General features: G+C 43.1%; 1 protein-coding gene across 1 annotated transcript in view; it reads right to left on the reverse strand.

Moving 5' to 3' along the window:
* HECW1 (HECT, C2 and WW domain containing E3 ubiquitin protein ligase 1) overlaps nt 1-13,708 on the reverse strand; it is a 349,448-nt gene that overhangs the window by 53,757 nt on the left and 281,983 nt on the right. Inside the window, exons 19-22 of the mRNA XM_084619634.1 lie at nt 13,351-13,447; nt 3,852-3,935; nt 2,564-2,673; nt 196-316 (exon numbers count right to left, since the gene is read on the reverse strand). Of these exons, the coding sequence (XP_084475760.1) occupies nt 196-316; nt 2,564-2,673; nt 3,852-3,935; nt 13,351-13,447 (412 nt within the window). The remainder of the gene's footprint in view (nt 1-195; nt 317-2,563; nt 2,674-3,851; nt 3,936-13,350; nt 13,448-13,708) is intronic.

Below are 13,708 nucleotides of genomic sequence, written 5' to 3' on the forward strand. Positions count from 1 at the left end.
GTGTGTGTGTGTGTGTTTGTACACACACGTTTTTCCTGGATAAAATACATAGATACATCATCTAATGTTTCATTCCTGTCCCATGATAATGATGTATTGTCACATATATCAGATCAATTTCCTGATTCATTACTACAACGACAAGACTAAGCTGCATCATGTTAAATTATCTTAATCATCTGACATAATACTCACTTAATTTTACCTGGACCTTGCCCATATCCTTTGGCTTCAAGTTTTCGATAGAAATTGCGTAACTTGGCTTCAAAGTCTCTCCTATATGGAGAAGGCGCTCTTGCACTAGCTCGCTGTAACCCTAGAAGGGAAAAGAGAAAAGTCATAGAGTTTTAAAATCTTTAAAAGAGGGTCTTATTCATACACCTGGTGTTTTCAGTCATGACTTGCTAGAAAATATATCAACTTTTATTGGTACATGTAGAATTTCGGAGTGCTCATTATTTTCATGTTCAATTTGACATTAATGTAGCCATCAGTTATATAATTCAGTGGTTCCCAACACTTCTGGACAGCTGCATCATCTTACCAGGATGATGGTTGTGGTCCCTTTGTGCTTCCTGAGCCTTCAACTCTCATTGGCTTGAATGGAAAGTCAATGGGAGTTAGGTGTCTATGTACTCTTGAAAATCTCTCTCCTCACCATCTTCCAGGAGATCTCATTATCTGGCAGGATTAAACCTTTGGATCCAAAGCAGCACTTCTATTTAGAACTTCTAGGGGGCCCAGGCCTGGCTGGAAATTGGGTTTTTCTGTTTATTAAAGACATTCAGCTATAAACACAAAAACCTTCGTGGCACAAGAGAGGATTTCTGTCAGCAAGAAGTCTTACATTTTCACATTAACAGTAGATTTTCAGCAATTCGGGGCCTGTTTTGTTTTGAAGTCTAAATTCTGAAAGCAGCTGATTAGTTCTGTTGTGTAAATGAGCACCACAGCAATCAGTTTTAGAGAATGGGATCCATGAAATCTCATTTCCCTATCTCTTTAGAGGAGACAATGAAAACAATTCCTTTTAGGAGAAATTTGGCAGAAAAGCCTCCAGAAGAAGGAAACAATTTTACATTTAGTTGAAGAACAAAGTATCTGTGAAGACTCATTTGTCGCAACAGAAAGACATTACTATTTGACTCAGATGTTAAAACAGAAAGGTACATTTATACAGCATTCAAGAAGAATCCCTGGTGACGCTTCTCTTGTTCTGTCAGAATATTTTTTACAACACACAACAGGAGTAATTACTGGTTATTTTGGGTTGCTGCAACTGGTAGTACAGATGAACAAATAGTACATTCACTCAAATCAGTCATATTTGTCATATTACCATCTTTCCACAAAAAAGGTTAAAAGCCACTGCATGTCTCTCAACACACCGATGAGTGAGGATATTGGTTTAACTCTCATGCAAACTGGAGATCTGCCCTTATTACAACAGTAGTCAGTACAGGTTCAAATCCCTGCTGAGGACATTAAAAGGCACAATTTGCATTGAAGTTTATCCCTGCTTGAACTCAGCAAATCCAGTGGTAACAATAGGACATTTTTCAAAGATCTCCCCTGTGTAGCCAAGACCTCAGTGTTTCTCCACAAAAATATTAAGACTGATATTTGTAAAGTCATCAGGGGACTTGGCACCCAATTCCCATTAACTTTAATAGGAACTGGGTGTCCAAATAGCTCAAATGGCTTTGAAAATAGCCAAACTGATTTAAGATCATATTCCTGGGATGTCACTCAAAATGACCACCAAACCAGTTGCATGGTGGAGGTGCAGAGAAATTTAGTCTCCTTCTGAATTAGGGTTGGGTGTTTTAGCTAAAGGGAGCCACCTGCTGCTCAATTTCCGTAGCATAGACACTATTTCAGAGATACACAGCACTTGGAAACAATCTTCTACAAATGGATACCTTTCTGGAAAACATGCTTTAGTCAAACATAAGTTATTGGGCTCAGTTCAGGGTAACTGGGTGAAATTATCTGGCCTGTGACATACAGGAGGTCAGACTAGATGATCTAATGGTCCTTCCAGGCCTTAAAAATCTATGAATCTTGGGAGAAGCAGTAGTCTTGGAAACACTGTCTGGTTGAATATTAAGTTTGGCCTACAGCTGTTTACTGGAGTTCTGAAAGCTTTGTCATACATATGTAATTTGCACTTTGCTTTTGCCATTTAATATCCATATTCAAGAATGTACTTACATGTCAATAGATTAGACTCAGAACACAGAATCCCCTTCTGAGTCTAACCTCCCCTAACCATGTGGAAGCCGGGACTATATTTTCTTCTCCTTGGACAATCTCTGATTCCCACCATGCTGCTAACATCAGTGTCCCGTGAGACAAATAAAAGTGACAGCATTCTGTGTATTAACCAAATGCTCCAGCAGAAAAATTGTCTGAGGCCAATTCTTAACTGGTGTAAACTGTCACAGCTCCTTTGAGGTCAATGAGATACAACAATTTACACCAGCTGAGACCTACCCTCTGTGATTATCAGATGGAGAAGCACAACAAACACAAGAACTTGTGTTGTTTTCCCTCCATTTACCTGGAGAGTTCTGAGGTGAGGAGCAGGGTGAGCAGCGAGGAGAGAAGCTGTAGCCAGGGTGGAAGGCAGCCTGCAGGGGTATGTAGGACATAATATCCTCTTCAAAGAGACTGCAAGGAAAAATGATAGAGACAGGCCCTGTTTATGCTCATTACACAGGAAGAAGCACAAGAGTTCAGTACAGCAGAATTCTGTTATAAGGATCTGTTTGTGCAGCCCTTCATTCAATCATTATTTACAACATAATGATCAGTAGCTACAGATGCATAAAACAGCGATCTGCCCAATCAGGCACGGCCTCAAGAAGCAAAGTCTTCATTTTAGAGTAACAAAGTGAGTTCCATTAGGCATTTTCGTGCCAAGACAGTGCCATATTGGATGGATGAGCCAAGGTTTGAGGCAATGGTAAAAGCAGCAACATCCAGTGGTCAAAAGCAAGAACAGGGGATACATATTGATACACAAATTGTTTCCCTTTTGACTATGATTTGTCTTGGTCATATATTTTGCTATAGCCACTGCATGGCTCTCTGATCATCTATCTGCATCAAGATATAGGTAGTGGGAGCAAGTCGTATACTTCTTGCATTAGATAGAGTGGGCTGTGTAACTCCAATCAAAATCAACTAGGGTGCCATGTGTTTTAGTGTAAACACAGGGCAAAACAGAAATGTAATCCTTCATTGTGTTGAGCCACATAAATCAAATTATCCTAGGCTCTAAAGTGCTAATTTCGTTGGAGCTCCAAAAGATGCTAAGACCCTGCCTACATTACTAAACTACTGCCTCCATTACATAGTAATGGTCGTTCACTTCACTGTAGCTCAGCTCTTCCTTAATGTGAGATAGCCTCATGGATAGCACTGCCAGTGGCATAACTGACATTCCTATAATCTGCATCTGATTGTTATTCAGAAAGGTGGGAACCACATTTCTGCATTTCAAAATGCCACAGGAAAATTTAAAATGTCGTTTCTAATCTAATCCTTAAAGCCAAAACCTTACAGTTCAGTGTAATCAAAGGGTAAACTTCGTTGCACCAGTGGGGACTAGTTTCTGGAAAGTATGATTTGACACATATATTGTGGTTGAATTATTATGAAAACCAACTAGCTATCAGGACAAATGAATCCCTGTGTAATCACGATAGGGCCCTAGCAGAGATCAGCCTCGATTTAACAAATTCTGTCAATCACCTAAAATATGTCAAAAAAATAGGGTGGAGACAGCTAGCCAGCTTCTTGTGTACCATGAGTGACAAAATTCTGTTTTTGTTCAAACTGATTACCTCAGTAGAATTACTAAATCTGCATCACAGGACAACTTTTCAAGCCCATGTGTACCCTCTGTCCGAATGTAATGGATCTTCTCCCTGGAAAATTTATGACAAGAGGGGGAAAAGAAATCACATCATTGTCAAACCATAAGATAGGGATGGATTATTTTTTCCTCACTGCTTCTCTAGTTTCTTTTTGCTTTTCTCATTAAGATAGCAAATAAATATCCCTATTGCTTGACACATTTTTCAAATCTGAACAATCTATAAAACAACATTCTTTAAATCATACTAGCAATCTGTTCCCAAAGCAAGAGTCACATTTTAGAGAGCAAGATAATTTCCCTATTCCTAGAACTTATGTGTAACACTGCAGTTGACAAAATTGATAGATGAAAGTTCGCCTCTGTGGAGGCTATACCTAATATACAACATTTTCTTAACAGAGTTGTATGTAACACCCTATCCTTTACACGTTTCAGTCCCAGGTTGGTCTATGATAAAACTTGAAGGACAATTATTTATTTTAAAATTAAAATAATTCCTACATATGAATTTACTGTTCACTGAAGTTGCTTGATTGACCGTCCTGGGGACTGAAGTCCTATCTAGAAACAGAATGAGCCTGGGTCTGATCTTACTGACACTGTTATAAATAAAGAATAATTCTGTGGAAGTCAATCAATGTAAAACTGCTGTGTGTAAGATCAGAGCCATACCCAATGAGCATAGCAGCAGTATTGTAACCATCATCAAACGGGACTACCAATGTGCCTCTGGAAAAAGGGGTAAGCAGTGAGGTGGCAAAATTTGCAGATGATACAAAACTACTCAAGATAGTTAAGTCCCAGGCAGACTGCGAAAAGCTACAAAAGGATCTCTCAAAACTGGGTGACTGGGAAACAAAATGGCAGATGAAATTCAATGTTGATAAATGCAAAGTAATGTACATTGGAAAACACAATCCCAACTATACATATAAAATGATGGGGTCTAAATTAGCTGTTACCACTCAAGAAAGAGATCTTGGAGTCATTGTGGATAGTTCTTTGAAAACATCCACTCAATGTGCAGCCGCAATCAAAAAAGCGAACATAACATTGGGAATCATTAAGAAAGGGATAGATAATAGGACAGAAAATATCATATTGCCTCTATATAAATCTATGGTACACCTACATCTTGAATACTGTGTGCAAATGTGGTTGTCCAATCTCAAAAAAGATATATTGGAAATGGAAAAGGCTCAGAAAAGGGCAACAAAAATTATTAGGGGTATGGAGCGGCTGCCATATGAGGAGAGATTAATAAGACTAGGACTTTTCAGCTTGGAAAAGAGACGACTAATGGGGGACATGATAGAGGTCTATAAAATCATGACTGGTGTGGAGAAAGTAAATACGGAAGTTTTTATTTACTCCTTCTCATAACACGAGAACCAGGGGTCAACTAATGAAATTAATAGGCAGCAGGTTTAAAACAAACAAAAGGAAGTATTTCTTCACAGAACGCAGTCAACCTGTGGAACTCCTACAACAGAAGATGTTGTAAAGGCCAAAACTATAACAGGGTTAAAAAAAACTAGATAAATTCATGGAGGATAGGTCCATCAATGGCTATTAACCATGATGGGCAGGGATGGTGTCCCTAGGCTCTATTTGCCAGAAGCTGGGAATGGGCGACAAAGAATGGATCACTTGATGATTACCTTTTCTGTTAATTCCCTCGGGGGGCACCTGGCATTGGCCACTGTTGGAAGACAGGATACTGGGCTAGATGGACCTTTGGTCTGACCCAGTAGGGCCATTCTTATGCCTCAAGGCAAATATAAAAGGACTACTTCAAGGAGAAAAAGAATAAATCATTCTTCATGACCATTTAATCCCCGGGGTCTCTGCTGGGAATACAAACGTGGGTGTAAATTAGTGCCAATAGGGGTGGTTGTTTGAGGCTCAGTCCTGCAATGTGCAAAGGATTCTGTCAAGCAATCTGATCGAGCAATCTTTAAGCATGTGAATGGTTCAGTGGGACATCATTTATTCCAATATTAAGTCAAACGGGACTACTCGTGCCCACAGCTATACATGTGTTTGACTACTTTGCTGCACTGGAGCCAGAATGCTAGGTGCCTTGCAGGATCTAGCCCTGTATGAAATGAACACTTGTCTGCTGGGAACTTGTCTAAGATCCACAAGCCCATTCCACAAAAGTTGATGAACAGCCATCAGATAGTAGCTTTGGGCCACTACTGACCAAAGGTGGAAACAAAGCAGTGACCTAGAGGTGAAAGGCTCAGTATCCTGTTACAAATCTCATTACATATCCGCAAAGCTGTCTAGTCCCCATCATTAGTCAATTTTGTTCTCTGCTGAAAAGGAGATAAAAGCATTTCCTGTTCTCTAAGGGATAAGAACTCAAATTACAGAAGTGAAAAAAGTCTATAATAATTTGATGGCGATGATAAAAATTCTCAATTACAAAAATGTACATCTTAAATACTGGAGGCATTTTTCATTCTCTCCCTCAATCTATTAGCATTTCATTCCTCCTGGAGGCATTTCTAATCCGTTACACCCAAAGAACTCTTTGTCTGATCTTCTTAGGTAAATAATCAGTCAGCAAGGCCAGCAAAATTCTCAGAGAGAAATCTCAATGGGAAAACATGGATGTTCTCTGTTTTGTTATGCTGGTCACAGTGTGGCATTTATTGAATCCTTGGGCCAGATCCTCAACTAGTATAAATTGCATCACTCCATAAAAGTCAATGGATAGAAGCTGATTTACACCAAATGAGGATCTAGCCCCAAAAGATTATCATTCTGTTTCTTTTTCATTTCACCACTTTTATATAAGATGAAAGGAACAGGTGAAATGGTATCAAATGGTTTAATTACTTTGGAAAGAATTTTAAACACATTATTAAGTTCTCAGAGAAAAGAAGTGAAGGCGGGAGTGCAATTTAGTAAATGATGTTCCTATGTTTCTGTAAAATATAGGGCTTCTCTAGCCATGGCACTACTATTAGAGTTAAGGGGTGAAATTCTGGTGCCACTGAAGTCAATGGGAAATTGCCATTGTCCTCAGTGGAGCCAGTATTTCACCCAAGACCCCTGAAGAATAAGATGGTCATTGTAAGCAGAGATATCTGATCTATAGAGTTTTTGCCATTGAGGCATAAATATAGTGGCCATTGAGTTGTAAATGTGTGTCCACAGATACCACAGTTCTTCCCTATACTTGGGTACCTGTGGAAAATAACTATAACTATATGGACTCCATTAGCAAATGCTGACTCTTCAGTGGTGACCATTGTAACTCGGGCACCTCTTCATTTTTTACATCCTGTTAACAAGGATTTGACTATTTTTTTAGAGAAAATATATCTGAAATGTAGAACATGAAACGAGGAGGCCAACAGGTAAACTATAAAAAAGAACAAGGAAAAGAAGTGAATTAGAGTATAGAGAAAACACTCTTCTGTTTCTTTAGAGAAGCAAAAGGAATGACATGTGATGAATATGAACATGAAAAAGTTTTGCAATAGTTTTGTGTTTTTAATGAATAAAGCACCCACGAAATTACAAATATATTCAATGATTGCTGAAGTACAAATTATGGCTCCCCATGCACAACTGTGTTTCCCCGCTTAGTGCCCCCATCCAGGAGTCACCCCATTCTCCATGAGTTCTCAGAGACAATTGCTAATGGTTCCAAGATTACTTTAGCTACTTCCTTAAGAACCCTAGAGGGAACTTCATCAAGCCCTGCTGGCTTGAATACATCTAACTTATCTAAATATTATTTTAACTATTCTTTCCTTATCGTGGCTTGGTTTTTTCTCTCTTGTTGTCAATATTAACTGCGTTCAGTATCTGATAAAATTAACTCTTTTAGTAAAGACTGAAGCGAAGAGGCACAAAATGCCTTTTTGGTGCTGCCCATTCTCTAGCTCATTTAAGTTCATTCTTAGATGGTAAATGCATCTTTTGGTGTTGTGATAAACTCAGGACAGACATCTGCAAGGGGTGGGGGGTAAGAAAACAGTCCCAGAAGGTTAAAAGGCCCTCCTCCCTATCAACTGGGGAGGGGTGACTCCAGGTCAATCCGGTTCAGCTGAGAAGGGGTTACCAGAGATCAATTAGGATCCACTGAGAGGGAGTTACCTGAGGTCAATTAGAATCAGCTGATTCCAACTAAGGGCTGCCTGAGACCTTTTTTAAACCCTCCCCTATTGGGAGGAGAGAAAGAGAGAGAGAGAGAATAGGAGTCAGAGTCAAGCTGCCAGTAGGGTAGGAGCAGCAAGACAGCAAGCCTCACCAGGAGGGGAAGCTACATTCACTCTGCTTAGAGAGAAATGTAGCCCAAAAGACTGGCTGAGAGAAGGAATGGACTGCCCCTGTGCAGCCAAGAAGGACTGTTTTACCCAAGCCCGTCTCACCAAGGCTAAAAACAACTGAGGCTGTGAGACCAAGAAGGTACCTTGCCACAGTGTGCAGGGATGGTATGTGGCCCAGATCTTCCTGGGCTCTTCACAGTTGGTGGATTGTGGTTCTACATCCAGAGTAACTGGCCATGAAATGTTTGTTCAGAATTTCTCCACCCTCCACTTTGTCCACCTGATCTCTATTCTGAATAAGAAGGAGTTACTCCATCCTCAGATGGATGCTGCAGACCCCGAGCATGCTCAATATTGAGACAGGGTGAAAGTTCAGTTAATTGGCAGAGAATCCAGGAGAGCTAAGACGGCACCCTGGCAAAGAGTCAAGCAGGTGTTGGGGTCGGCAGAATCATAACTCTGAGGTAAACAGCAACAGTGAGCATGTGCTGAATGAAAGAGATGGGAGAACTAACCTGGGCCAGCTTGGGGCTGTTTCTTCTGGTAGCTGAAGATGAGGTAATGTGTGTTAGAATAATATAAAAAAGCAGTGCCGGCAGGCAGTTGGTCAGTCAGGAGGAAGGCAGTAATCAGGAGAAGTTGGATGAAGAGAATGGAAATCAGGAAGAAGAGCTGCTGGAAGACAGCTTAGAGTTCTGAGGAGAGCTCTCATGAAGAAAAGCACTTACAACAGCACAGACGGTAGCTTCAGCAGCAGCCTCAATATCGGCAACACTGAAACAAAATAACTAACGCACGAAGGACAGAGAAGCTGCTGGGAGTGAGCTGTGAACAGAGGAAGGGAGCCGTGACACTGCACCTCAGATTCTTCATAGGAGTATGATTTTGATATGATTATAATGTAATTATGATGCATCTGGTTCAAGATATGTCTTGTGAAGTGACATTGGAGTAGTTATGATTTGCTTAAAACAGGGGTCGGCAACCTATGGCACACGTGCCAAAGACGCTGTGAATTAAAGTGAATAAATGAAGACTCCGCACACCACTTCTGAAAGGTTGCGAACCCCTGGCAGCAGCAGCGTGCCATTAAAAATCCTGCCCTGCCCAGTCCGGCCTGGCCCGGCCCGGCTGGGCCCGCTCTTCTCTGCCCCCTCCCGCAGGCGCAGGGGGCAGAAGCTTGGTCCTGCTGGCTCCTCCCCCACAGTGTGCTGGGTTCCTGCCCCTCCTCCTCCTCTCCGTTCCTCCCTGCCGGCCGATCAGCTGTTGGCCCTTGCGAGGGTGTGGGGGAGGAGCGGGGTCAGTGTGCTTGCTGCTCCCGGCGGAGGCAGAGAAGAAGCGGGGGCAGGGCCTTGGAGAAGGGGGGTGGTGGAAGTGGGGCATACCCCCTCCAGCCCCCTGCTGTGAGCACCCCACGATTTCAGCCCACACCCCCAGCCCTCTGCCCTGACCCCCCTCACACACATCCAGCCCTCTGCCCTGAGCCCTGCAGCCCCGCACACCCCCAGGCCCCTGCCCTGAGCCCTGTACCCGCCTCACGCACACCCAGACCTCTGCTTGACTCCTTCACCCCCCCATGACCCCAGCCCTGACTCTGGCACCCCCCCACATACCCAGCCCCCCACACCGCATGCACCCCCACATCCTGACTCTTGCACCCCCCACATATCCACCCCCCTCCCTGAGCACCAAACGGGAGCTCCTGCATCCCCCTCCCCCCACATTCCCACCTGCACCCCTCCCACCAAATGGGAACTGCCCAGGTAAGCTCTCCACACCCAAACCTCCTGCCCCAACCCTGAGCACCCTCTCACATTCTAGCTCCAAGCCAGACTCTACACCCCAACCCCCAGCCTGCTCTTTCACCCCCAGCCCTGTGCTCAGTGCACACCCACCCTCAACTCTGTGCAGAGAGACAGGAAGAGAATGGGCCAGAACCAGGGAGAAGGTAGGCACCCACTGTATGTGGGCAGGGCTGGGACCCCAGACCGGCAGCAGGCTAAGTGGGTCCAGCAGCCGGAATCCCGGCTGGCAGGAGTCGATGGACTGAACCCCAGACTGGCAGCGGGCTGAGTGGCATGGGGCTAAGCCGCTCAGCCCACTGCCGATCTGAGGTCCCAGGGGCCGGCCCCGCACAGCCCACTGCCAGTCTGGGGTTCTGGCTGCCGGCCCCTTGCCAGCCAGGGTCCCAGCCACAGGCCCCACTAAGCCCGCTGCTGGCCTAGGTGAACAGAACCCCAGACCAGCAGTGGGCTGAGCGGGCCGGAGGCAGAAGTAAACATTTTAATTTTAAATGAAGCTTCTTAAACATTTTGAAAACCTTGTTTAATTTACAATACAACAATAGTTTAATTATACAATATATAGACTTTTATAGGGAGAGAGATCTTCTAAAAACATTAAAATGTATTACCGGCACGTGAAACCTTAAATTAAAGTGAATAAATGAAGACTCTGCACACCACTTCTGAAAGGTTGCGAACCCCTGGCTTAATATGATTATCCTATTCATATGCATGTATCATTTTTGTATCTGAAGTTATGAATATTGACTATGTATCTGTATTTCAAATGTAGTTACAAATGGGTGACACCCACTAGGCAAAATGCTTGCTGTCTAGACAGCTAGTTGTGAAGGGTCTATTCAGGGAAATGGGCCACTAGGGGAAACAGGCCTTAGGAGAAGCTTATCCCCCACTTGGTGAGCCTTCCTGGAAACGTTTCAGCCAGCCTGTAAGCAATGGCTTCTATGACTCAGCAAGGCATGCAAGGGCATGTGACCAGACCACATAACTCCATTTTGGTACCTGTATTTTTCCACAAACTGGACTGGGAACTGAGTTTGGAACAAAGGCTCCCCGACATATGGAAAAGCTATATAAGGCAGGGAGTGACATCATCTTGGGGCCTCTCTCCCCACCAATGAGAACTCCTGGAAACACCTGAGGAGCAAAGATTGAACTGGAGGAAGTGCTGGTCCCAGGCTAAAGGGATTTCTAGCCTGTGTATGGAAACTTGGCGGACTGCTTGTATCATCAGTCAGGGTGAGAAATTGCTAATTCAAGTCCTAATGAGTATATTAGGGTAGTTTTCATTTTTGTTTATTTGCGAGGTAATCTGCTTTGATCTGTTTGCTATCACATATAATCACTTAAAATCTATCTTTCTGTAGTTAATAAACTTGCTTTATGCTTTATCTTAACCAGTGTATTTTGAGTGAAGTGTTGGGGAGAAAGTCTCAGCTTGGTTAACACAAGCTTGTTGTGCATATCCTTCATACATCGAGGGGAAGGAAGACTATATTAATGAGATTACATTGTACAGATCCCCGTGCAGTGTAAAATAGTATAATTCTGGGTTTATATTCCAGCAGGGGTGCAAAGTGGGGGAGCTGAGAAATTGGCTGTATGTCCTTGAGTGGCTTAGGTAAAGCACTCAGGTAACTCAGTGGGACCTGCCGTCAGCCACCTGCTGTCATGTTGGGTGATAACAGGTTCTGGTGAGGCTGCCTGAATCTCCAACAAAGCAGTGTGAAAGAGGCCTGCCCACCTTGGGGGTTTTAGAGCCCACAGAGGTTCCCACGGCTCGCAGACTGCACCCCAAGGGTGACAACCCATCACAGGAGTTGACTGAGAATAAACTGCAACAGTAGCAGAGCTGAGCAGCAATAGTGACTAAAGAAGAATACCAAAGAATTTATAAAGTAAGCCTGCCAGTTTTTAAATATAATTTTTAGTGTAGCATAGTACTTAATATGTGTATGCTTGAAGTGTGTGTGTATGTTTTAATTGTATTTTACTTACGTAAAACTTAAAGTATAATTTAAAAACTGCGATCAGAAATTTGTTACAAACTGGCAATTTGTAGCAAAGCGCTTCTCTTAGAATCATTTAAACTGTATGCTATTTTGGTTTGAATGCCCTTTTAATTCACAATAAGGGATTGTGTCTTATTTAGAATTTTTAGATTAGACTATATTAGGGATTTTTAGTTACTTGAATAAAAAGACACTTTGTTTTGGAAGATATACTGCCTGTGTCAATCACTTTATCAGAAGGTTATATCTATGTCCTTTAGTGTTTCCTTAACAACCCCGGAAATTCATACCTTGTGAAGAACAGACTATGGGGCTGATAGGCAGATTATTATAGGGACATCCCAAAATCCATTGTTTGGGGTAACAGGTTCACCTCAGGACTGGGGACTCCTGCAGGCTCTAGGACGCTGCGAGATCAGAGGATCCTAGACCTCAGGCTGCAGCCCTAGCTAAGAAGTCTACACTGCACTGAAACAGCCCCACAGCCTGAGCCCCGCAAGCCCAAGTCAACTGGCATGGGCCAGCCATGGGTTTTTAATTGCAGTCTAGACATACCCTTAGAGGATCCCATACTCTTTGGAGATGTGATTCATGCAAAGGGGGAGTGGCTGGACTTCCCTGTGTCCCACTGATCTCAGGGGCTGTTCTGGGCTCCTAAGAGCCACTGGCAGCTGCTATCTGACATGTTGGTAGTTTACGATGGGGACCATCATAGTAAGAGCAGGTTCAAGATTGGGGAAATGCTGAGCTGTACTGTACGCTCCTCATCCATAGTGAAGGACCTAGGTCTACACATTTATACTGTGCACAGAAAAGGTGAAATTTTCAAAGCACCTAAGTGTCTTTGAAACCTAGGTCCCATTGACTTCCCCACTGACCTTTTGTTCTTATTGCTCTATTAATGTGAATGACAAAACGTAGAGTTATTTGACAGTTGATTTTATAAGCATTATGGGGTCAATCCTGCTCCCTTCTCCTCTGCTGTGGGTTAGAATTGAATATGAGAAGTCCATGCAAAGGACTCCACACTCCAAGATAGCTTCTTGGATGTCCCTGTAGCAGAGTTTGAATGGTAGGGCCAGGTAAGGAGAAGTGGGAGTGAGGCCAGTGGATCCACTGCTATACAGATCTACAGCCAGTGCCCTTACAGAGCATGTGGTGCAGAAGCACCAGCATCATGAATTCCTACTTCCTGGCTGCAGCAATGGTCATGGAGTGGTATAACAATGACCCTGTGGCCTAAAGGGAGAGGATTTCTTTCTTTCCAGGCCCCATGGAACACCCTATCTGCTGGCTCCAAAGCCAGTAGGGGACAGGATTAAAGAGACTGTTTATAGTAACTTGAAACAGATCAATACCTGAGTGCATGGTTCCTGGCCAAGCTTGGCTGACGCTCCTGCAGCATCTCAAAAATGTTTGGTTGGCGTAGAAATGCAACAATCTTGTCATTGTAAGCTGGAATAGATAAAGACCACAGAGGCTTTTCTTTACTCTAGCAACAAGTGACACTTTTGGAGATGATGACAACTGTGCTACTGAAAATTACTCATCAAATTGTGATAATACAGTATACAGAATAAAGCACACAGTAATACAATATGATCACCATCAATATAATATTCCCTGGCTCCTCATTAAGGAAGAGTTGGTAGAGAGCTAGATAAGGGATATGACTGTTGAATGGTCTTAAACCAGTTCCCAAGGAGCCCCACTAGA

The sequence above is a fragment of the Lepidochelys olivacea genome, assembly GCF_965140295.1.
Source record: "Lepidochelys olivacea isolate rLepOli2 genome assembly, chromosome: 2".
NCBI classification, from domain to species: domain Eukaryota; kingdom Metazoa; phylum Chordata; order Testudines; family Cheloniidae; genus Lepidochelys; species Lepidochelys olivacea.